This window comes from Lampris incognitus, chromosome 4 (genome assembly GCF_029633865.1).
Source record: "Lampris incognitus isolate fLamInc1 chromosome 4, fLamInc1.hap2, whole genome shotgun sequence".
Taxonomy (NCBI): domain Eukaryota; kingdom Metazoa; phylum Chordata; class Actinopteri; order Lampriformes; family Lampridae; genus Lampris; species Lampris incognitus.
This window is the reverse complement of record NC_079214.1, coordinates 24228865-24254498: the sequence shown is the minus strand read 5'-3', so window position 1 is coordinate 24254498 and position 25634 is coordinate 24228865. Positions and strand designations below refer to the sequence as shown.

General features: G+C 43.5%; 1 protein-coding gene across 1 annotated transcript in view; it reads right to left on the bottom strand.

Moving 5' to 3' along the window:
- LOC130111650 (kinesin-like protein KIF23) overlaps nucleotides 1-19272 on the bottom strand; it is a 29540-nt gene extending 10268 nt beyond the window's left edge. Inside the window, exons 1-18 of the mRNA XM_056278895.1 lie at nucleotides 19259-19272; nucleotides 18643-18709; nucleotides 18362-18490; nucleotides 17472-17577; nucleotides 16790-16926; nucleotides 16573-16685; nucleotides 16176-16346; nucleotides 15129-15170; nucleotides 14414-14526; nucleotides 13283-13406; nucleotides 13065-13174; nucleotides 12888-12967; nucleotides 12641-12760; nucleotides 12238-12397; nucleotides 11119-11271; nucleotides 3768-3934; nucleotides 3459-3632; nucleotides 2511-2714 (exon numbers count right to left, since the gene is read on the bottom strand). Coding sequence (XP_056134870.1) covers nucleotides 2511-2714; nucleotides 3459-3632; nucleotides 3768-3934; nucleotides 11119-11271; nucleotides 12238-12397; nucleotides 12641-12760; nucleotides 12888-12967; nucleotides 13065-13174; nucleotides 13283-13406; nucleotides 14414-14526; nucleotides 15129-15170; nucleotides 16176-16346; nucleotides 16573-16685; nucleotides 16790-16926; nucleotides 17472-17577; nucleotides 18362-18490; nucleotides 18643-18709; nucleotides 19259-19272 — 2184 coding nt within the window. The remainder of the gene's footprint in view (nucleotides 1-2510; nucleotides 2715-3458; nucleotides 3633-3767; nucleotides 3935-11118; nucleotides 11272-12237; nucleotides 12398-12640; nucleotides 12761-12887; nucleotides 12968-13064; nucleotides 13175-13282; nucleotides 13407-14413; nucleotides 14527-15128; nucleotides 15171-16175; nucleotides 16347-16572; nucleotides 16686-16789; nucleotides 16927-17471; nucleotides 17578-18361; nucleotides 18491-18642; nucleotides 18710-19258) is intronic.
- Nucleotides 19273-25634: the final 6362 nt, after the last annotated feature.

The window sequence follows — 25634 nt, the reverse complement described above, 5'->3', positions numbered from 1 at the left end:
TCAGGGTGCCTGTTCAGTGGGGGAGGGGGAACTGAGGGGAATAGCGTGATCCTCCCATGCACTACGTCCCCCTCGTGAAACTCCTCTCTGTCAGTTGATAAGAAGCTACTCCACATGTATCGGAGGAAGCGTGTGGTAGTCTGCAGCAGCAGAGGAGGTGGAGCAGCGACTGGGACGGCTCAGAAGAGTTGGGTAATTGGCCGGGTACAATTGGGGAGAAAAAGCGGGGGGAAAAATCCACCCCCAAAAAAAGGCTTGGTTTGCACATATCGCAATGTTGAGAAGACGCCGTTTTCTTTGGTACGAAGGCAAATTCCCTTTGTATGGACTTCCAAAGGAAAGGGAAATGAAGAATCAGTGGTTAAAATTCCTTTTTACCACTATTCCTCAGCAGTACAACCTCAACATTTTATTGTGTCCCCTTCATTTTACCAAGGACCGTTTCCTGAACTGGGCACACACAGTTCACCGATGGATTTTCGATTTGTTCGCTTTTCCCAAAGAAGAAAGTGCCAGACAACATTGGATACGTGTTTGTTTGTTCGCGCCACAGCACAGAGGACTCTTTCCTCAATAGAGCCCAGTATGAAGACGAGGCTGTTCCATCTGTAAAGGGCCATATTGAGGAGTCCAAATGGCTGTCTTCTTGGTAAAAGGTCTTCTTGGTAAATGCAGACGTTCTCACAAAACAGTTCACTTTATTAGTATTATTAGCATTTAAATTACTCCAGCATACAAACAACCGACTATGCATGGAGATACTAGTCATTTGGCGACAGCAGGATAACATTTTACTAACTATGTAAAATTTGTCATTTCCTGACAGCAGAAGTTTCCCACTTCAGTCAGCATTTTAGTGCATTTCCCATACGTACATCAATTAACAGGGGCATGTAGAGAAACATTTTTATATATGGCTTGTGACTGAAAGACTCAATCCACTGTTATGTCACACAATACGCAGGTAGTGAGCATAATATTTACTAGAGACGTCCTGCTGTGATCTTTGTTGCTGCGGATGTTCGTGCCGTCCACTCTCATATTCTGGATCGTATTCGGGCTCAAACATATACAGATGGATTTGAGAAGTTGCAATTTCCAATCAAGAACGAGAAATTATGTTACATGGTAGGTTTATAGTTTGCTTATGGAACCGCCTACACTGGTGTTGTATTGAACTCTGTTTCCCCGTCGAGCTCTGTTTCCCCCTGAGGATGAGGTGGTGCTAAAAGTACTGACTGCTTTCCCCTCGGCAGGCTTTCGGAAGTTGGCCAACAAGAAGAAAGCAGTGAGGCTTTTAGGTAGGGGGGCCTTAAAAGAGACAGCTAAAACAAGCTAACATGGCTTGTTTCAGACAGAGGGTGAACTGAGGGGCTGCATAAAGGGCCAGTATAAGATACATAATGATTTTTTGAACTGAGTCATGCAAAGCTATCCTAGTCAAGAATATATAGAGCTGGATTGAGCATGATATGATCTCTTTAATACTTCCAGTGTTGCTCTATTGCCATATGCCACTGGGGGGAAAAAACACCCACAACACCAAGCCTAGTTTAAATATTTTTCAAATTCAGAGTTGTAGTGGTATTCTCAAGGTCACTAAAGCAAGGCAGAAAAAAAGCAGGTCTGCAACACTGATCTGCAGTGGGCAACAGAAAGGACAATAAACATGACTAGAGCACTACCACATATAGAGCATGTACAAATCAGCTAAAAGTACACACATATAGCTATCCAAAGCATGGCAGTTAAATCCACCTGCTATTCAGGCAGAATAACATAAATCAAGTACAGATGCAGTGCAGGATATGGCTATGGATGCAGCGGCATAGCAATAATTCAGACACATCTACTCACAACACTATAGTGATGCACTTCTACATGGCATATCAGACTAGACTACAACACATCAGAAAACACCGGCTGAATGTAGAAATTCTCAAAGTCATTCTAGGGATTCTGTCACACACTAACCCTTGTGCCTGACTCTAGGTCTAGCCCAAAGGCAGGAGTTGAAGCAGTGTCTGGGGCCCATCGCTTGCCTCTCCTGCGACCCACGCTGCTGCTGGCATGATATTGGCCAGGGGTCTGGTTCCCATACTGGGGGGTTCCAGGCTGCCTACCCTGCCTGGCATCTACAGGTAATCTCTGTTCCCACTCAGAGATGCAGGAGGCTACTGAGAGACTAATTGAAGAGGATATACTGGAGGAGCAGGAAGATGTGGGGAGGATGTCTTGAACTGCCCTAAGTGAGGCTGGGTTTTGGCAAGGAGGAATTTGACTGAAATCCTGGAAAGGGGTTGAGGATTAAAGCCAAAGATAGAAGTGATGTGAAGTGTGGAAAAGCAGATACAAGTACACAACAGTGGAATAGTTAGTGCATGCAAATCATAGATCATAGTCATTATGAATCAAGCAATATCTGCTTAATAAACATTGATTCACCAGGAATCCATGCAAACAGGGGAAAAAAAAAGAATAAGAAAGAAAAAAGAACATGAGATACTCACAGGTATTGCTGAGGGTGAGGCAGACCTCTTCTGGGGAGCAGGGCGATCTCTTTCTCTTGTTGAAGGCTTCTGGGGTTTGTCTGACTGCTCAATGGGACATGCGCTAGAGCTCTCCGTTACAATGGCCTTGAGCTGCTTTAGCTTCTCATCCTTCACCCAAAGCTTGTTCTGCATCTCCAGTTGCTTGGCATTTACTCTTCTCTCCTATAGGGAAAATATCAGCAGGAGAACCTTAAAAACTAAAAATCCTTATTTAGCTATCATAATCCATTCCTCTAAATCTTTTATCATACAGCAGTACAATGAAGATGATGCTACTACTACTACTACCAGTAATAAAATAATATTTTTACCATATTTCCTGGACTATAAGTCACTGCTTTTTTACTTGTATGGCTGGGTCCTGCGACTTATATTCCAAAATTTAATGTTGTCGGACGAATACACTGCATTTCAACTAAGGCCAGTAATGACACTGTTTAATCTTGTAACCATATAAATACAACTTATACATCAAAGCAACTTATGTTTTTTTTTTCCCCTCGCAACAATGCTTTTTTGTTGAGTGTGACTTGTAGTCTGGGAAATATGGTACTCTTATATATATATATATATTTTTTTTTTAAATAATTAATATAAATGTTACAACAGGTGTTAAATAGCCAGCTAGAAGTTTATCTTGGTGCAAATCTAACAATAAGAGCTGTACAGGGACATTTTTTTCTTAGATACTCGTGTCTAACAGCAAGCTAACTTAGCAATGACCACTCACTGATTGGGGATAAAATAATAGACAAATTGCAATGCTATGAAATGGGCAGGGTAAAGGGAATTAATCTTCAAAATTTCAGGTCTTGTATAGGTTTAATATCATGTCCATTAGAAATTTGTTTATTTAAGTTCACAACACAACCACAGTTTTGGTCCCTCGGAACAACGCCCACTTACACACTCCTTCTCCCACTTAATTTTGGTATCAGAAACCATGCCCTTCATTCGTTGTTCCATGCGTCTCCTCTCTGACAGCTCCCTCTGCAGCCTTTGCTCCTGGGTCTCCAGCTCCTGCTGAAGAGAACGCTTGTCTTCCTCATAGATGTTGGTGGTCTTCTGCAGGATCTCAATCTGAAAGGCACAGCAGAATATAAACATTTCTGCATTTGAAATGGTAGGTAGTAATTAATGAAACAAAGACACCAGTACTTAAAAAAGTGTTGAGAATAAAGTGACTCTTAAATAAAGGCCATAGAGGTAAGACACCTTGTATTCCAGCATTTTGGACTTCTTCTCCAGTTTGTCAATCTCAGTCTTCTGGTGGGCGATGAGTCTCTCTCTCTCACCCAGCTTGCTTCTCTGATCATGAATAAAGTTCTCCTTGGCCGTGAGATGGTTGTCCATCTCCTGCAACGCAGACTTTAGTGTGTTGGCTGTGGAAGGACATTAAGGACTTAAGTGTCTGTGTTAAATTTTGACTTCTCATTTGTGACACATAATCCAGAGGGGCTGAAGGGAATACCAGGAAAAACTAATTTGCTAGACATACATGAAATGGCAAAATTGCTTTTCAGAAAAAAAAAAAAATTACAATAATTTTACGATTTCAGATTTGTTTTGTTAAAAAGGTGCTGTGCAATTCAACTTTAAACTTGACCTGAGTTCAGCCATGAGGATGACAAGTTTAAATGGAACCAGTTCAAAAGAACAAGTAGCACATACAAAGCATGTTTACTGACCAAAAAATGAAAAATGACATTTGAAAATAAAGAACTTTGTCTGAAGGAAGTCTAAATTCAAACTCAGATTTCATAAGGCATGCCTCTCCAAAGTATGATGCCTTTGAAGAAAAAAAAAATGCAAACTGCATTGATATCTCCAACACCTAAAGTTTTGAGAGACCAATTCAACACAATGATCACACTGCATTTGGAACTGTGTTTTTAAAGGTCCACTTTGCCGATTTTCAACCTTATCTCTAGCTATCTGAATTGGGGCTATATAGTGTGAAAAACACCTTCAGTTGTTGCCAGTGTTCTGTCTCTCTGGGGCATAGTTGCAAAATCTGTTCTTCAGGCACTAACACCGTCATTTGACGTGTCAGTGCCATAGTTGGTGACAAGGAAGAACTACGGTCAAGTTCAGCTTGGATTTCTAGTCTCTGCCAGCACCTCAGCCAGGTGGCGTGCTCTAGATGCCACTCAAACAAAACTTCCTTGTTCTCTTCGCCTTGTATTGAAAAACCAGTTACGTTTCCAACAGTAAAAATAGTATCCCAAAATATGAGTGCAGAGGATCTTATGGACAAGGATATATTTTACAGGGTTTTGGCTGACTTGGATATTCAACTGTATTTATTCGAGTCAAAGTATATGACCAAAGAAATGCAGCAGGGAAGAGGCCGAGGCTGCTCCTGCATTAACCAAGGTAGAGGATATGGCCAGCAAGGACAATCCAGAATCTGTGCTGCCAAGAGCAAACAGCAACTGGTGGTGCTTTTGCTCAAATTGCCCTCCGATGCCAACAGAAACTGAATCATTCTGCTGTGATGAGTTTCAGTGTATGCAGTTTTTGTTGGATGCTGTCACCAACGCCAACCCCAATACTTTCTTCAGGACACCAAAGATAAACCACAAAAGACAACCAAGACCAGCAGGGCTGAGAGGGCAGATGACCGTTGAGTGAGTACGCAATGTTTTGGCCAACAAAATAATATCTATAGGCTTGTGTGGTGATACACAGCAACATTGGGCAAGCAGTTTTCTCAACACATTAGTAGTAGTAGTGATTACATGGCAACCTCTTGTTACCCAGACAAATTCTATTTTTTCCGCATCTCACAAAATTTCCTGTTAGCAAGCACATTGCCCTATAATAACAGGCCAAATTGTCACCCTTACGCTATTTATTGTCTTCCCTTAGATAACTTGCAATTACAATGACCACTGTGTTTTGTGTTTAAAAAGCTGCTAATGTTACAGTATATGCTCAGTACGTGTAGCTTCCTGATGTATAACCACCTTCCTTCCTGTATTTTGCTCTCTGCAGAAAATATCGTCTGGTTGCTTATCTTTTTTATTGAATGAGTGTTACAAGGGGAGAAACTCACATGTGTCATAAATCTCATCAAAACCAAATATCCTTCCCCCAAAGGTCAGTAGAGAGGGCATGTTGAAGTGGATGAAGCAACAGACAAGCTTTGACTATGTGATATACAAGCCTTTGTGTAATAATGCTACTAAACTTCAACACAGCTAACAAAGGACACATCTACCTTGACACTTGTTGGGTCTGATCTAAACTTTGTCATGTCAAATTATGATATAAAATATATACAAACTGGCATCCTGTCCAGGGTGTCTCCCTGCCTGCCGTCCAATGACTGCTGGGATAGGGTCCAGCATCCCCGTGACCCTGACAGCAGGATAAGTGGTTTGGATAATGGATGGATGGCTGGACTATCAAAGTTGGCGGCAGGTACATCTATGTCAGATGCATGCAGAATCATAACTGCTGTCTTATGCAGAGGTTCTGCACATTTTACTTCAGAGGCAAGATGTATTACATTTTCTTCCAAAACAGGGCAAAGTGTGTTTGGGTTTTTTTGGGGGAGAGAGTGATATATGTCAAAGAAAGCTGAATCAGTTCATCTGAACACAATGTTTATTGACAGAAACATTTCATCCCTCATCTAAGTGACCTCTTCAGTCTAAACTGACTGCAGGTATCCCCACCCTTAAAAGCAATACAGTTGCATGACGACCGAAACCAATGATCGGTTTCATTTGCAAATAGGTGTGACCATTAACTAGAATTTCAATGGCCATGTGTACTATTCACAGAGGATTTGGGAATGTTTGCAATCACAGCATTGTAAGATGGCAACAGATGTATTCTTACCCCCCCCCCGGTTCAGGGACGGTCGTTCCCTCTTCACATAGATGGCCTCTTTGACTCCCCGTTCATACCAGCGTTCCTCTCTATCAAGGATGTGCACATCCTCATCCTTGAAAGAGTAGCTACTGGCCTGTAGATGGGTGTAGGCTGCGGTGTCCTGGCCCGACATGTTAGCTCTTCTGTGTTGTGCCATCCTCTCGTCCAGTGTCTGTTCAATTTCCCCAATGAACAAGTCACGGCAATCCTCTTGGCACTTAACAAAGTAAACTATATTCATCTGTTTGTGGCGGGGAACCCAATCCTTACGGTAGACCAATTTCTAGCGCAGCGCGTTTTGCGGTTTGAAAGCAATTGAGACGCGGTGTTGGGAAAATATGTGTCTTCCAAATCTGTCACCATCTTACAAGGCTGTGATTACAAACATTCCCAAATCCTCTATGAATAGTACACATGGCCATTGAAACTCTAGTTAATGGTCACGCCTATTTGCATATGAAACTGATTGTTGGTTTCGGTCATTATGCAACTGTATTGTTTATAAGGGTGGGGATACCTGCAGTCAGTTTAGACTGAAGGTTACTTAGATGAGTGATGAAACGTATCTGTCAATAAACTTTGTGTCCAGATGAACTGATTCAACTGTGATTTTCTCACCTGGATTATTGAGCATGCATAAAGACAGGGTTGATATATGGTTAAAAATAAATCATTTGTAGCAGAATGGAGGAGAAAAGGACTTGTACCAATTGGCTAGACAGAGGGACCGAGCTGGGAAGGATGTGCAGCAGCTAAGGGTGATCAAGGATAGAGACGGAAATGTGCTGACAAGCAAGGAGAGTGTGCTGAGAAGGTGGAAGGAGTACTTTGAGGGGCTGATGAATGAAGAAGCAGAGAGAGAAGGTTGGATGATGTGGGTATTGTATGAGGAAGTCGGGAGTTGCAGAGAAGTATGTAGGAGTGGTGCAGGATATGTATGAGGGAAGTGTGACAGTGGTGAGGTTTGCAGTTGGAATGACAGATGGGTTCAAGGTGGAGGTGGGATTACATCAAGGATCGGCTCTGAGCCCTTCCTTGTTTGTAATGGTGATGGACAGGTTGACGGACAAGATCAGGCAGGAGTCTCCGTGGACTATGATGTTTTGCGGATGAGATTGTGATGTGTAGCGAGAGTAGGGTGCAGGTTGAGGAGAGCCTGCAGAGGTGGAGAAATGGACTGGAGAGAAGAGGAATGAAAGTCAATAGGAACAAGACAGAATACCTATGTGTGAATGAGAGGGAGGACAGTGGAATGGTAAGTATGCAAGGAATAGAGGTGACGAAGGCGTATGAGTTTAAATACTTGGGGTCAACTGTCCAAAGTAACAGAGAGTGCAGAAGAGAGGTGAAGAAGCGAGTACAGGCAGGGTGGAATGGGTGGAGAAGAGTGTCAGGAGTGATTTGCGACAGAAGGGTACCAGCAAGAGTTAAAGGGAAGGTTTACAAAATGGTTGTGAGACCAGCTATGTTATATGGTTTGGAGACAGTGGCACTGACAGAAAGTCAGGCAGCAAAGCTGAATGTGGCAGAGTTGAAGATGCTAAGATTTTCATTGGGAGTGATGAAGAAGGATAGGATTAGGAATGATTACATTAGAGGGACCGCTCGAGTTGGACGGTTTGGAGACAAAGCAAGAGAGGCAAGATTGAGATGGCTTGGACATGTGTGGAGGAGAGATGCTGGGTATATTGGGGGAAGGATGCCGAATATGGAGCTGCGAAGGAAGAGAAAAAGAGGAAGGCGAAAGAGGAAGTTTATGGATGCGGTCAGGGAGGACATGCAAATGGCTGGTGTGACAGAGGAAGATGCAGAGGACAGGAAGAAATGGAAACGGATGATCCGCGCTCGCGAGCCCTCATGGGAGCAGCCGAACGTAGTAGTAGTGGCAGAATGGTAACGCTGTTGCCTTTTGGATGGGTTTTCTAAGTGAAATGGAATAAGTGCTTTAAAAATCTATTTCACCCTGTTATGGAAACAAGACATTTGAACAGAACCTGTTATACACTTTTTAAAATCTAGGTATTTGGTAGAAAATTTATAAAGGCGAAAAAAGGATGAACTATCAATGTATAATACAAAATGTAAATGGTAAATGGATAAAGGGGTGCTATGGCTCAGGAGGTAAGAGCTGGTCATCTAGTAATCAGAAGGTTGCTGGTTCGATCCCTGGCTCCTCCACAGAGTGTGTCCAAGTGTCCTTGAATAAGACACTGAACCCTTAATTGCTCCTAATGAGCAGGTTGGCACCTTCCATGGCAGCCTCTGCCAGTGTGTGTGTGTGTGTGTGTGTGTGTGTGTGTGTGTGTGTGTGAATGTGAGGCATACACTGGAAAGTGCTTTGAGTTGCCGGTAGACTAGAAAAGCACTATATAAATGTAGTGCATTGGCCATAATACAAAATGTTGATTATATTTTTGAAAAAAAAAAAAATTTCAGTAAATGCCAATGTTCTCTCCATGACCAAGATGCGTTATTTCAAAAGGTAACTAGATCCATCTGCAGCCTGGCATGACTGCCTGAAAAAATACATTATGAAGAGCACCCATTTCAAACTCAGTGACTATTCCAGGTTTTGGATGACTAAGAAAAACTATCAACATAATCAGAATCAGAAATACTTTATTGATCCCTGGGATCAATAAAGTTGGGTCAAGTTACAGTTGCTAAGATTCTAGAAGAGAAAATATATATACTAAGGGAATTATACGAAAAATGAGAAATATGTAAAGATATGCACATTATATTACAAAATACACCAATCAGCCAAAACATTAAAACCACCTGCCTAGTCTTGTGTAGGTCCCCCTCGTGCTGCCAAAATAGCTCTGCTCCGTCAAGGCATGGACTCCACAAGACCTCTGAAGGTGTCCTCTGTTATCTGGCACCAAGACGTTAGCAGCAGATCCTTTAAGTCCTGTAAGTTGCAAGGTGGTGCCTCCATGGATCAGACTTGTTTTTCCAGCAAATCCCACAGATGTTCGATCAGACTGAGATCTGGAGAATTTGGAGGCCAAGGAAACACCCTGAACTCTGTCATCTTCCTCAAACCATTCCTGAACAACTTTTGCAGTGTGGCAGGCTGCCTTATCCTGCTGAAAGAGGCCACTGTCATCAGATAATACTGTTGCCATGAAGGGGTGTACCTGGTCTGCAACAATGTTTAGGTAGGTGGCACGTGTCAAAGTAACATCCACCGGACTCAAGGTTTCCCAGAAGAACACTGCCCAGAGCATCACTCTGCCTTCGCCAGCATGCCTTCTTCTCTTAGTGCAGCCTGGTGCCATCTCTTCCCCAGGTAAATGAAGCACACGCACCTGGCCATCCACATGATGTAAAAGACAACATGATTCACCAGACCAGACCACCTTCTTCCATTGCTCCATGGTCCAGTTTTGACACTCACGTGCCCATTGTAGGCACTTTCGACAGTGGACCTGGGTCAGCATGGGCACTTGGACCAGTCTGCGGTTACGCAGCCCCATTCGCAGCATGCGGCGATGCACTGTGTGTTCTGACACCTGTCTATCATAGCCAGCGTTAACTTTTTCAGCAGCTTGAGCTACAGTAGCTTTTCTGTGGGATCGGGCTAGCCTTCGCTCCCCACATTGAGCCTTGGGCGCCCATGACCCTGTTGCTGGTTCACTGGTTTTCCTTGGACCACTTTTGGTAGGTACTGAACACTGCATACTGGGAACACCCCACAAGTCCTGCCGTTTTGGAGATGCTCTGACCCAGTCATCTAGGCATCATAATTTGGCCCTTGTTAAAGTCACTCAGATCCTTACACTTGCCCATTTTTCCTGCTTCCAACAAATCAACTTCAAGAACTGACTTTTCACTTGCTGCCTAATACATCCCACTGCTTGCAAGTGCCATTGTAATAAGATAATCAATGTTATTCACTTCACCTGTCAGTGGTTTTAATGTTTTGGCTGATCTGTGTATAACTGCAATATATATATAGAAAAATAAGAAATATGTAAAAATATGAATGCAGTACTAATGCAGTATAAATATACACCAGGGTGTTGCACAGTTGAAGAATCTGTCCTTGTTGTATACATCTACTGCAAAATGCAAAGAGCATACCCAAAGATTTCCCAGTACTGATATCAGCATGTTCTCATCATATTTTTTTTCTTCTTTAAATCTCTTCGAGCCATTCTTTGCAAACACCTATTGGCAAATGGTGGTACTTTATGCTTACTCCTTACTCCCTCCTCTCTCTTCTTTCAGTAGTTGTCACATCCAGGCATGATACAAGGAGGTATGTTTGTTGTCGACAAAACTAATCCAATTTATGCCATTTTTCGGTTTTCTTAACGAAGAGTGACGATTTTAAGACACCGTTCTTTGTACACAGAGCCGCGGGGTTTTGAAAAGATTTGGGTGTCAGAAGCTCGCACACAATGCATCCTGGTACATGTAGGTACTGCTGGCACGGCTCTGTGACCAGGAAAACTGAGATTTCTCAGTCAATTATAGCAGGCACTGAGGAAATTTATTGCTTCAACTGACTACATTTGCCATCAGCACTTAATGGCCATCCACATAAAAACGGGTAAAATTTAAATCTAAGAAGGTCATCAGAGAAACGGAAAAATCCAGATGAAAACCCTGACTGGGATGATTAAGACTAGATTCCTAACTCCTTTATTGCTGTCAATTTAAGAACAATTCCTACCAGTTTTGTTGTATTGCTCAGTCATCAGCTGGCGAATGTGTCGTCTCCTCTCCAAAACTTCAATAAGATGGGGCAGTGTCTGATCATCTGCTGGGTCCACCAGCTCACAGGGAGGCAGGGGTGGAAGGGTGTCAATAAGCTGATTTAGCAGTGCTAGGTCATCTGCAGCAAAGAAACGCCAAGAAAAAGTTAAGGAGGTGGAAAGCTTTTTTTCTGAGCTAAAAACATGTTGGTATGACCCTAGGGTGGTAGAATTTTTTGATTTTTAGATACTTTATTGATCCCCGTGAGGAAATTACGCTCTGCATTTAACCCATCCTAGCTGTGTAGCTAGGAGCAGTGGGCAGCCGCCGTGCAGCACCCAGGGACCAACTCCAGTTCGTCTTGCCATGCCTCAGTCAGGGGCACTGACAGGAGGACTAACCCTAACATGCATGTCTTTTTGATGGTGGGGGAAACCGGAGCACCCGGAGAAAACCCATCACAGACACAGGGAGAACATACAAACTGCACACAGAGGATGACCCCCCAAGGTTGGACAACCCCAGGGTTCGAACCCAGAACCTTTTTGCTGTGAGCCGACAGCACTAACCACTGGTCCACCGTGCCACCAATTGAACTGATTGCTCTTGTAATGAATTAAACAAAAGCAGAGACTGCATCACACAGGAGCTCTGAGAGAGAAAATATATGCCTTTCCTTTCTTCTATAAGAAAACACACATTACAATCAACCCCCCCCCTTTTGCCAACATAATGAGGTGGCATCAAAGACACTAAGACCCACATTACGTAGAGTTGTAGACAAAACCCGTGGGGTCAAGCATGTTAAGATAAATAAAATATGCACCAAGTAGAACATGCTGGTGATAGCCAACAAAACTCTGGATAGACCCATGAGAAGTTGGGGCGTGGTGCTCCACAATAATACTGCTGTCCATAGCACCCCTTCACCACCACCACCACTGTCCTGCTCTCCATCCCTAGTGGTCAGAGCCATACTAAAAACAAGTGCTACTTATTTACACAAATCAGCATTTCTGAAATATTTTTCTGTCATGAATGAATAACACAACACAAGTTTAATAAGGTTAATATGACAGATTCCAAAGGCCATTACTAGTATTACTGGTGCTTCCTTGCTCTTTCAGTCGGTGTGACAGCTCTTCTCTGAAAGCCTGGTTCCTGTGTCTGCGCCCTGCTGCAAGGGCGCAGATGGGCCGGTCTACCGGTCGAGCCACCTCCACCTCCTGGGTCATTTCTGCAAACCGCAACACCAACTACAACACATAACAAATGCTTTGTCATACATAACAAACCATGTCAATGATTTGTCTGATGTTCATAAGTTAAACTAACATTGGCAATATTTTTCAGATTTGCAAGAGATTAGACTTGGCGATGATATTTTCTTAAAACTATACAAACACATTTAGATTTACTTGGCCATGACCATGATGTTTGACAAACAAAACACTAAAGAAAACAAGTCAACATTTTCCAGTAAATTTTAAAGATCTTACCATTGTTTCTTCATAATCGTCAGCTTTAGGGTTGAGACACAAAATCATCCTGACTTTTCCCTCCCCATCGAAATAATTTTTGAACAGATGTGTTACTTTTGAGTCCCTGTATGGCACCATCTAGATGAAAACAAAAGCTCATTGTGATTATATTTTCTGCCAATGTGCGTTATTAATTTCCACTGGAAAAATACATGGAAAACAATATTACATGCACTTTTAAAAGAAATAAGGAAAAAGAACAAACCTTCTTTGTTCCAAACAACTGATTTTCTCGTAGGACTTCTATACATGTGCGTAGTGTCATCAAAGACTGATTAATGTTGCCTGTAAGCAAGACAATAGCAATAAATTACATTTTACTTGATAATAATCCACAGAAATGCAGTGAAAACACCATTGGACATTTGGGTCATAAACTGACCTGCTTCACGGAGGCGGCAACCCTCTGCTCTGGTTCTGCTGGTGCGCTCACTGCCTGCCAGGTCCACAAGACACAGCTGGCTAACATTCACCTGGTTTTTATCCTGCAATTCAACAGAAGATTATTGGCATAGGCAAGTGCTGGTGATGCATGAGATGAGGTTTTTCATGACAGTTTCTTTGAAATACTACCAAGAACAAGCTAAGAAGCAGCAGGTCACCTGTAGAATGTGGTCCCCATCAGCATCAAGTGGTGCCTGTGCTAATTTGACTATGAACACACTGTGGGAGCGACTGGACTCGCGGTTGAGTTGAGTATTGGCTATCCGTCTTTTCTTTTGACCTAGAGAACATCCAACCATTAATAAAGAGGAAGAAATACAAAAGAGAAGATTAGTTCTTTGAAAGCAAGAGGTTGACCAAGATATTGCTTTGGCTAATTCATTTGTGCCGATTAGATCTTTTGTGAATCAATAATTGCTTGTCATCCATAATTACAGCCATTTAGGCCAATTCTCTATGGTGTGGAAAATTGATAATAGCTTTCTCTGAGATCATTTCTGGGAGATGTCTCAATATGTGCTTGGGGCCTCCAGCAAAAGCATACTTTGATAGACAGAAGAGAAGGCAACAACTATACACTGAACTAACCAAATTCTATACTATCTCTATATTTTGGGGACAAATTTTGCTCCAATCAATTAAGATACAAACCACAATTATTCTACCACGTTTCCGGTAAATATCTTATTTTAGTCACTAAATCACTGTAAGCATTATTTGGGACAGATTTTTGTCTTTGTTCCTGAACATTCTTCAACTTGTGCTTCTCATGGGAACACACACACAAAGCATGTCTACTCGCCTTGGCCCTTACTGAATTTAGAATAATTAGGTACCGAACATTATTAAGAGAAGTGGTAGTACATTAGTTGGAACTGCAGATATAAACTGATTTGCCAGATCACAGCTATTACATGGTGGTGGCTAGGTGCTATGCAGAAATATCTGTCTGCCGGGGGCCCCCTGTAGCTCAGCTAGTAGAACACATACCACATAGGCTCAGGCCTTATGGCAATGTCAAGTTTGAGTCCTGGCTCGGGACCTTTGTCACATGTCATCCCCTACTCTATTTCCTCTCTCTCTACACTGTCCTGTCAATAAAAGGCTAAAAAAATGCCCAAAAATTAATTGGGGGGGGGATCTTTCTGCCCAAGTGTGCATAAAATATCCTCATTGCTATTGTTTTATGATGAAGTGTTCATTGCCAGTCAAACACCTCCATATTATTTTTTTTAATAGAGAAAGGGGTGAGAGTTAGGTGATAGCTTAACTAATAGTGACACTCACCCTTCCAAAAGACTTCAAAAGCCTCCTCCTTGGACTTCACCTCTACCTCCGTGCAGCCAGCGACATACATGTTGTGGTTCTGATCTTCACGCAAAATCTTTGACTGAGGTGGTCTAAAAGAGGTTAATGAAAAGATTCAGTACATATACCCTGGGTAAAAGACATGTATACAAGGTAGTTGACCCTGCAATCTAGTGTCCCTACAGGGGGACAGCACTAAATGAGGACTTCTCCACAGAAATCCATTAAAATGTCATGTTATCACTATTGTTAAAACATTTAGAGTATAGAGAGTGACAAGTTAACATGAATTAATAAACATGACATTAATGTTTAATATTAGGTAGTATTAGTGTAATTATTAAAAAAACAAACCGCAGCAAACATACTAACACAATCAGGGGTATAGATAAATGCATGCTGACAACTTCCAAAAGGTTTCGCACATAAGCTTAGCCATTCAAGGAAGTCTTTGCATGTCTCCAAAAGAGAGCCAAATCAAATAGCTACATTCAACAGCCAGCCTTTGTCTATGAAGAGTAGATGGACACAAAGGTAAGATGCTGCTCCACTGTGGACAAACAGGGTTTCAGATTAGGGGGTTGGTAATGTAATGATGGGAGCACCTACTAAGCACTGAAATTATATATCAGCTACAGCCAGTTACAACTAAAGGGAAAGAGCGCATTGTACATTGTACCGAAAGGTCACATACACAAACTCAGAGTTCCGAACAGGTGTGCCTCCACCAAGCCACCTAATAAAAACAGGATTTTTAAAAATTCATTTTGTCAACAGTTTCTTTAAAAGTAACAAATCAAAGTATGCATTCATTTAACAGAACTCAGAATGTCAGTATATGCATGGCACATAGCCACACTTTTTTTTTTTTGAAAAAAAATTGAAGATTTCCTACACCGGTGTGTACTACTCCCTTCAGAGGACAGCACAAACAGGCTCTAACAGGTACTATTTAATGAAGATGCCAGTTGGGGACCTGTGAGGCCTCTGTTTCTCAAACTAGAGACTCTAATGTACTTATCTTCTTGCTCAGTTGTGCAACGCGGCCTCCCACTTCTTTTTCTACTCTGGTTAGAGCCTGTTTGTGCTGTCCTCTGAAGGGAGTAGTACACACCGGTGTAGGAAATCTTCAATTTCTTAGCAATTTCTCGCATGGAATAGCCTTCATTTCTAAGAACAAGAATAGACTGTCGAGTTTCAGATGAAAGTTCTCTTTTTCTGGCCATTTTGAGCGTTTAATTGACCCCACAAATGTGATGCTCCAGAAACTCAATCTGCTCAAAGAAGTGCCCATCCAACCAATCCAACTTGTGGGAGCTGCTTCTGGAAGCGTGGGGTGCAATTTCTCCAGATTACCTCAACAAATTAACAGCTAGAATGCCAAAGGTCTGCAATGCTGTAATTGCTGCAAATGGAGGATTCTTTGACGAAAGCAAAGTTTGATGTAAAAAAAATCTTATTTCAAACACAAATCATTATTTCTAACCTTGTCAATGTCTTGACTCTATTTTCTATTCATTTCACAACATATGGTGGTGAATAAGTGTGACTTTTCATGGAAAACACAAAATTGTTTGGGTGATCCCAAACTTTTGAACGGTAGTGTATATGCAATAATTTTGTTTGCTTGCCATTCCATGACCAACATTGCACACAACCTGAATACAAAGACATTTCACTGATAAGCTCTCAACTTAAAAGTTGTAGAAAAACTAGGGGGAAAAAATCATTTGTTGCTTACTTTGGTCTGATGGGATCAGAGTTTGGAGCATCCTCCAGGAGATCATAGATATAGTTGTTGTAGATCTCAATGTAAGACACAAAGACACTGTAACTGCTGTCCTCATCCACACTCTGAGATTTATACTCCTTTGGACTGATCATGTCTGCAAACTCTGGGTCAGCTTTCTGTCTAAAAAGCAGAACCAAAGCAAAAGCCACATACTGAAATTTTCCTCAAGAGCTGTTGCACGTTTAGTCATTTCCAGCTTTAAATTGTTACTTGTAAACCAACTAGCTGGTCAAGTTATGAAAAATAGTTGATACATTATAAATTACTTCTATCAGTGACATAACATTTACCTTGAGGAGAGAGTCTTGGGCAGTCTGCTGGCTTCTATTAATGATATAACATTTACCTTGAGGAGGGAGTTTTGGGCACAGTCTGCTGGCTCTCTTTCTTCTGCCTTTCCAGAAGGGCATCGATTTGGCCTTGGATCTCCATCCCATTTTTGTCATCAGTTTTGAATACCTGTAAGACATCAGTATGCTCTGAAGTCAAGTATCTAACCCAAAACATTAGCTTGAGTCCAGCTCTATGACAACTCATAACAGTCTTACAAATAATAGTCTTACAAATCTCTTGGCTTGATAAGGGCCAACGCTGTTGAAGAGAATGTCTAGGCAACGAGGGAGAAGTCCACCCTCACCAAGGCAGCCGGTCATAGTGTAGGTTTTACCACTTCCCGTAACGCCATATGTAAAGAGCAGACCTATACACAGCAAAGATTATCAAAAATCCTGAAATTATTATCACTAAAACTGGATAAAAGTAACATATTTGTATAAAGCTACAATCCTGAGGACTGCCATTTGTGTATTTCAGCATACTAAATCCCAGAGATCCATTTAAAATGAAAATTGCCAATGCCATTACAGTTGTACCTTCACCAGCAGCAAACAAAATACAGTTTAACCAGGTTTTTAATTATCAATGCTGAGGTATTCATTGGTAAAGGTCTTTACAAGTTTGGTTTCTATATTTGCTTGTTATCCATAACAACTCTGTTCTTTTGTGCACTTGGCTGCCACTGAAAATGTAAACTAATATGTTGCATATCAATTTTTTTCAGGAAAGTTGTATCCAACACTAAAAGCAAGGATAAAAGTTCTCATGATTCAGCTATTTGTGGATAAGCTGTAGTCTCAAGTATGCTAGAAACAAAACAATATCGAAAGGTTAAATTTGTTTGCATGCACATCTTCAGGATTGGAGTTTTACAAACTTTGATGGCTGGGTCCCGTTCTGGTCACTTACCATTTTTACAATGAATGAGGTCTTCAACTAGTGGCCTGGCAACATCCTCAAACAGCTCTATTTGAGAGGTTTTAATTCCAAACACTTTTTTGAAAGTGTATTGTGTCTAACAGATAAAGAAAAAGAAGAAAAACATTCATGGCTTTGCAAAGAATATGTAAGCCAGCGATGAACTGGCCACCCCTGTTTCCCTTTGCTTAGTTCACTGAGGGCATTAGTAGCGGTGGAGCACTCAGGGGAACTCTACTGAAAGTAATTATTAACTTAATACATGAATGAACTTAATTTTGCCAGGGAAATGCCAATAATAACTGCAGAGGAAAAAAATCCAACCGTAATTAGGAATACGTCTGAAAATAATTCAAACTCAGTATAGATGCAAATCTAGAGATGTCACTGTGCCTATTTGTGATTACAAAAGTATTTGATACGTTTTTTTGTTGACTTGGTTATATAATATACATGCTTAAAGCCAGGACTTAATGTGAGGAGGAGAAAATAAAGTAAGTCACCAACCAAGATCAAGATGGAGACAACCTTTATAAACAGCCATGTTGCATTGCATTAAACTAATCTAGATAATGCACAAGTTCATACAGCTATTCAATGTGCTCAAAGTCTGTCCAAATATATACTTCTGTCAACTGAGCTGTTTCAATTCATTTTTTTAACATATTATAGCTACAGTCCAATAGGTTTAAGACTTGTTTCTCAGTTCTCAAATGTTGACAAAATTATTGTTCAGTTACAGGGATTAATTGAATTGTCTAGTGTAACGGTTAATACAAACATGATTTATGTATGACTTAATTGTTCCAATCCCTTCTCAGATAACAACTGCTCCATAAATAGAGTTTATGTCATCCAGAGAGGGCTTCTGACAACCTCACCTCTTTGTATTCCCCATTGCGATTGGCTTTGAGGCCATCAGGAGCATGCAGTTGAATAGTAGTGTTGCTGATCATCTCAACGCAACACTCCCCATCTTCTGGTCCCAGGGGACGTATACGACAGTATACCTATAAACAGGAAAAGGGAAGACTCATTGAATTCAGTGTCTGGTCACTTTTATTCTTTTTATTTGGCTATGACCAGGGACTCACTTGCACCTCAAATGTGGCTGCGAGTCAATTTCAAAATGAACAGTGATAAAACAATTTTGCTCCCTTACTCCAACAGGATCCATCTCTGTGTTGGATGTTTTCTTTGGGCCAGGTCTCCGGGGGGTTTTGACCTTGCTGTAAATCAGTGGAGTTCATTTAAATAGGCAACCTAAGCAAACTCTATAACAAATTAGCTTGACATCTTAACCTTTACCGTTGCGTTATACACGAACCAGGCTAACTCATGTAGTTTGACAGTTATTTCTAGTTACATCGACATAGTAATCTGGTTTAACTGTGGATGACTAATTACTGCTTTCAACGCTAACGTTAAAACGGGCACATGCCATTGTTCGGACGGGCCATTATTCCGAAACCTCAGTAGTCCGAAAAATGTTTCTAGTTAACATTCTTACATTCTAATAGTCTAGCCCCGCTTTTCCTGCAGTCTAAAAAGCAGTTGTTGCTAAACTACTGCTAACATACCGTCTCGAGCATCGAGATAACGATTTATCAGGGAGTTGCTACAATGACTAGCTACCCAGTAAACTGAGCTAATTTGCTTTTATCTGGTGTTCTTTAACTATCGCTGGGTTAGCTACCCGTGGATATCCTTCGAATGGCGATTAAATACTACCTGTCGTCTATTGTTACTCGTAAAACTGTTGTGTAAAATTTACTCACCCTGGTTTTAGCATTGTTTCTTTTTAAACCTCCGCAGTTTACTCTAAGCGCCTCTCTGCGATTTGAAATTTCCCTCTTGTGGCGCGTTGATTCCGGAAGTCTGTTATTTTGACCAACCGGAACACAGACAGATCGGCCACTCAGCCGTGGAAGTCCCGCCTCTTTTGCCTGACCGAATCGCAGAATGAACCGACCCCAGCAGGAAACCGAGGCAGGTTCAAATTTTCGTTCATTTTAATATTTGAACATTTAATGTTAAGAATAATCTCTTCCCCTGATCAGAACATAACGTCATTATAATACGAGTGTCCTTTACATTTAAACAATATAGTTTAAGAATAACTTTTCTGAATATGAACACATAGTATTGTAACGTGCATGGACAAGTAGACACGCTGGTCCTTGAATAACGAGTCGGATCCTTTAGTCCAGTGTTTCTCAACCGGGGGTCCGCGGACCCCTAGTGGTCCGTGGTGTAATTGCAAGGGGTCCGTGAAAATAAAATATTGTAGCGAATTCGGGGGGCAGTCTGGGAGACCGCCGCCATGCCCGGGGACGCGAACCTGTGTCTCCCGCTCCGCAAGCGACAACGTTAACCAGTCGACTAAAGGGTCCGACGCATTACTCAAGGACCAACGTGTCAACTTGTCCATGCACGTTACACTACCTCCCTCCTTCGGGAAGCGCGTCCCTGCGCCTAAGCATATCAGCTCCTTCATGCCTCAGGGCGCCTACGCTTCCGATGGCCTTACGGTCGCTCCATCCCACTTCTGATACCAATGTAGCGAATTCGGAGGGCAGTCTGGAGGACCGTCGCCACAGCCGGGGCGCGAACCCGTGTCTCCCGCTCCGCAAACGACAACGTTAACCAGTCGACTAAAGGGTCCGACCCATTAGTCAAGGACCAACGTGTCTACTTATCCATGCACGTTACAATATCTTTAAAAAAAGATCCTATGATATTTATAGAAATAGGATTATTTTACTCAAATGTGACTGAGACCTTTATCTACCTAACCTATAAAGGGTAACAGGACTTTTTTCTCTTATTACATCTGTTTCACAAGTGTAATTTATTGTATTTTAATAAGAGATCTCGCTCCCGTTTGCATTGTTAAAAGTTACTGCATAAAAATTCTGTTGTTACTGTAACCAGGTTAAAATTAATGTTTTTATTTTATTTTGTTTGAGTATGAAATATCACCAAATCCTGTCTGTGTGCTGTTATTTGTGTTTACTACATTTTATTTTATGTCATTATTTACTTTTATGTATGTTTTCCAACGACCGTCATATACGTGTACTGTCGCTTTAAGAGAGAGGTCTTGTGGGTACACGGAAGAGGGAACGCGGGAGAGGCCATTTTTGTTTTGTGGGAGGAGTCTCAAGCAGCAATCGAGCCGAGCCACACGTGTTTCTTACCGTGGGACAGTTTTGCTGGTTGAGGAGAACGTAACCTTGAGTATCCCTGTAAGAAGATACTGCAAGCTGTGGGATAAAATACTTGTTTATCCTTTCTTACATCGGAGTCCCGTGGACGGTTTCTCCTTCTAACGCACACGAGTGAAGTCCGGGCAGTGGTTGAACTTCGACCCCCACGTCCGTAAGAAACACCGCTCCCGCTGGAGGACTGGACGTTTGTCGAAGGGTTTGAAACCAAAATAAATGGCAAGGTGGGCCAAATAGAGTCCTGTGTGTTCCCCCTCCTTCCTTGACCATGATGATGATGATGATGATGATGATGAGAGACTGAGGGCCCCCCCACAACACCTGGGGCCCCACCCAACTAGAACACAACGCAGAGCTAATGATGAGAGTGACGGGCATGCAGCAGGCTGACCAGCACAGAACAGCATAGGACTGCCCCCGTTACATTGGTGCCGTGACCCTCCTGGATTCTGAGAGTGACATCAGTTGCTCGCCGCGGGAGGCTGCTGTCGTCATCAAGCCCCAGACGTCCTCAGGTATTTCTACAGACTGTACACTCATGTTACAGTGGACTGGAGTTGAGCTGTGTGGACACTGGACAGTCATAGCTGTGGTTACCATGGACTGGGCTTGTGAACAGGACATTTGTATATACTGAAGGAAGAAAAACACACGAAAAAAAAAGGAAAAAAAGGTTAATGTTGATGTGATTGAAGGACTCGTGTGAATAATCTATTGATCTAAACTACTGGATATGTGCATATGTGATTAATCTATTGGTGAATTTGTTGATTGTGTGTGATTGTTTCAATCTCTTAGTGATTTCTAGATTCAATTATTTAAATGAATTGAGCTTTTCACTTTTTTATTTTATTTTTTATTTTATCTGAGTGTTAGAGGTAGGAACATGGCAGAGGGTGGTTCGTACGTAGGTGGGGGTAACATTGCTGATCAGGATCTTTTGGATCGCCAGTGTGCTATGGAGAGGGGGTACCAGTTAGATGTGGGTGGGGGTTTACGGCTAGGTGTAGGTAGGAGTTTCGGGCAGCTCTTAGAGGGCGGGGAACCAGACACCAGAGCACCAGGACCTAGAGACCCGACCACATTTGGCACTCCTCAGTTCACCTCCACACGCTACGTAGAACGGGCCAGGCCAGGTATCAGCGAAGGGGCTGTGCTGGGTAACAGCGAGCAGCCAGTGGGTGAGTTAGCCATGCTCATTACTCGGTTAGCAGAGAAGATAGGAGAGTCAATCACTGCTAAGCTGCAGGAAACACAAATGCTTAGAAACACACACACAGACAGTGCTAGGTCTGCTGAACAGTGTTCGGAGACAGTGCCTAGTGTTAGAGTAGTAATGCAGACAGACGCTAGGGAGCCTCCTATTTTCAGGGGCGACAGCTCTGATAAGTTTACAGTTCATGAGTGGGAGAGCCTTATGACTTTGTATTTGAGGAAGCGAGCCATTCCAGTTAGTGAGCAGTCACATGAGATTCTAGCTAAGCTTATGGGGAAAGCAAGGGACGTGGTGAGGATAAAGCTGCGCAACACATCTGTCGACCACATAGCGAACCCCCACATTATTTTTGATGTACTGAAGCAACACTTTAGTGACTTCACATACTCGAGCATGCCCCTGGCGGACTTTTACAGTACGCTGCCCAAGCCAGGTGAGGACGCTATGGAGTATTGGATTAGGCTTAATAAGACAGTGGAGGTGGCTGACGAATGCTTGAAGCGGCAAGGCCGTAGTATTGAAGAGCCAAGCCATGAGGTAAGCATGATGTTTATCAAACACTGTCCAGATCCGTCTCTTGCCAATGTTTTTAAGTTCAAGTCCGCAGGGAAATGGTCTGCTAGCGAGATCCAAGAGAGGCTTGATGAGCACATGCTGGAGAGGAAGTACCGTGTTGCTGCAGGTGGACAACGTGAAGCAGGCGCGGTAGAGCGTAGGTTCCATTCACAGGTTCATGTCCCTGTAGTCGACGTGGCTCCCGACTTGAACACGACCGTGCCGGTGGTGCCATCTCCCGTCCCGGCTCATGCGTCATCTACATCATTTTGTGCAAGGTGTCCTACACCGTCTCCCGCACCTGTCTTTGGCGGTGATGACTATATGAGGAGTTTGGTGAGCTTGCTAGACCGTTTGGTCACAATGCAGACTCAGGTTCCAGTTAGCGCTGCGGTCCAGACACCGACGCGGACTCAACCGCCAGCTAGCGCCGCAGGGCGGGTGCCAGACGCACCGCAGCGGTTGTGCAGGGTTTGTAAGTCTCCGGATCACTCCACATTTTCCCACTGCAGCCGGGAGAACCGATGTATAAACTGTTTGTCTCCTGGTCATTGGAAGAGGGACTGTCCTCACCCTCAGCCGCCCAACCAGCTCCGTTCTCAGCCTGGTGGAAGAGCTGGTCGTCAGTCTCGTCCGTTAAACTACTAAACCCACACCTAGAGAGGGATGGTGTGGGTAATGTAGATGTATCCCTCACTGATGTCTCCGACCTGGCTCACTTGTATGAAGACAAGTGTGCCAAAGCACCTCAGGGTTCGCGTATGGTCATTCAGGCGACACAGAGGATTCAGGCTTTCAGTGACTTGTTCTATGCTCCTGTTCTTATCAACCAGAGTGTGCAGCTTAATGGCATGTTGGATACTGGCTCTATGTCATGCAGTATCAGTGAAAATGCAGTAGAGAAGCTCCGCTCTGGGGGTGTTTTACTTGAGAAGCAGCAGCCTGAAGAGAACATTGTCTTGATTGGCTGCGGTGGTCTGGAGACTAGGCCTGATGGTTTTTATGACCTCAACATGCAGCTTTATGGTGTTTCCTTTGTCATACCCACTCTGGTCGTGCCCGGTCAGCATGATGATCTGATAGTCGGCACAAACGTCATTAAACATGTGGCCCATGTACTCAAGAGTGGTACTGAGTACTGGGACATCGCGTCCAGACAGGAACATCCGTCTAGTCCTGACGTTGAACAGTTCTTGTCCATGTTCACGAATGTAGAGCGCTGGAGGGGTGGTGCAGTTCCTGAGAAGATAGGTACTGTTAAGCTCACCCAGGCCGTGACACTCTTACCGAGGCACGAGCACTTAGTCTGGGGCAGACTTCCTGCTAAGGTGCCTATGTCAGCTGGAAGCACTGTTGTTGTGGAGCCGACAGACTCCAAGGCCATGCCACGCAGTGTCCTCGTAGGTCGACTTGTCACACCGCTCTGGGGTGATAGGTGGGTACCCATGACTGTTGTCAATCCATCTGACAAAGGCATCACACTGAAAAGGAACTGCAAGTTGGCTGATGTGTTTCCATGCTTGGCGATTGAGGACTTTAATGTTTTCCAGGGACTGCAATCAGTTGCAGGGAGGCATGAGTCCAACGCCACAGATAGTGCCTGTCCCCCTGTCCAGCCGGCTAGGAGTTTGTCAGAGCTCGGACTCAGTGACATTGACCTCAGCTCCTGTCAGGTTAGTGAGGCATGCAAGTCCCAGCTCACTCAGCTGCTCACCGAGTACCATGACATCTTCTCCAGGGACTCTCTGGACTGTGGCGAGGTCACAGGATACACACATCGCATCCATCTGGTGGATGAGCGCCCCTTTCGCTTGCCCTACAGGAGGGTTCCCCCAGCCCACTACCAGAAGTTGAGACAGGTTCTCACTGATATGGAGGAGAAAGGGATTATCCGGAAGTCCTCGAGCGCATACGCTTCACCGCTGGTTATCGTATGGAAGAAGGATGGCGGGCTTCGGATCTGCACTGATTTCAGATGGCTGAATGCTCGGACCTTGAAAGACGCTCATCCCTTGCCACACCAGTCGGACTGTCTTGCCGCGCTGGGTGGTAACTGCCTCTTTAGTACGATGGACCTCACCTCTGGCTTCTTCAACATCCCAATGCATGAAGATGACAAGAAGTACACTGCTTTCACGACTCCCCTTGGGTTGCATGAATACAATCGCATGCCACAGGGCCTTTGTAATAGCCCTGCAGCCTTCATGAGAATGATGATTGGGATCTTTGGGGATCTGAACTTCACGAAGCTTTTGTGCTATCTTGATGATCTTCTTGTCTTCGCGCCGTCAGAGGTTGAGGCTCTGTCGAGGCTCCGCACTGTGTTTCAGAGGTTGAGGGAGAACAACTTGAAACTGGCTCCGAAGAAGTGTCATCTGCTGCAGAAGCGGGTGCGGTTTTTGGGCCACGTGGTTGATGGCGGAGGTGTGTCTGTCGATCCCTCCAAAGTAGAGGTCATCTCCAACATGACAGTGCAGGATCTCATGGAAGGTGATGGGTGCACGCCTTCTGTTCGTAGGATCAAATCTTTCCTTGGTATGGTATTTTACTACCAGCATTTCCTCCCGAACTGCTCCTCCGTGGCTAAGCCCCTGTTCGCCCTTACAGCTGGACAAAAGAGGAGGGGGAGGTCGGCTAAGGATAAGAAGCCCCATGGCAGCTTCCGTAAGCTTACCTCCGCAGACTGGACGGTGGAATGTGGGGAAGCATTTGATCTGTTGAAGACGATGTTACTGGAGTGTGTGGTGCTTGCCCATCCAGACTTTGAGGTGCCTTTCATTTTGTCGGTCGATGCGTCTTTGGACGGACTCGGCGCGGTGCTGTCTCAAGTGCCCCGAGGAGAGTCCAAGGCCAGACCTGTTGGTTTTGCAAGCAAGTCCCTCAGTGCCTCACAGCGGAAGTATCCAGCTCATAGACTGGAGTTCATGGCGCTGAAGTGGAGTGTTTGTGAAAAGTTCAGCCACTGGCTGAAGGGTCAAAGCTTCACCGTTTGGACAGATAATAATCCGCTGACTTATCTCCTAACGAAGCCGAAGCTTGACGCGCGTGAGATCCGCTGGGTGTCTAAGTTGGCGTCTTACACCTTCGATCTCAAACACCTGCCAGGGAAGAAAAACGTGGTGGCGGATGCATTGAGTCGCGACCCTTTTTCCAAGC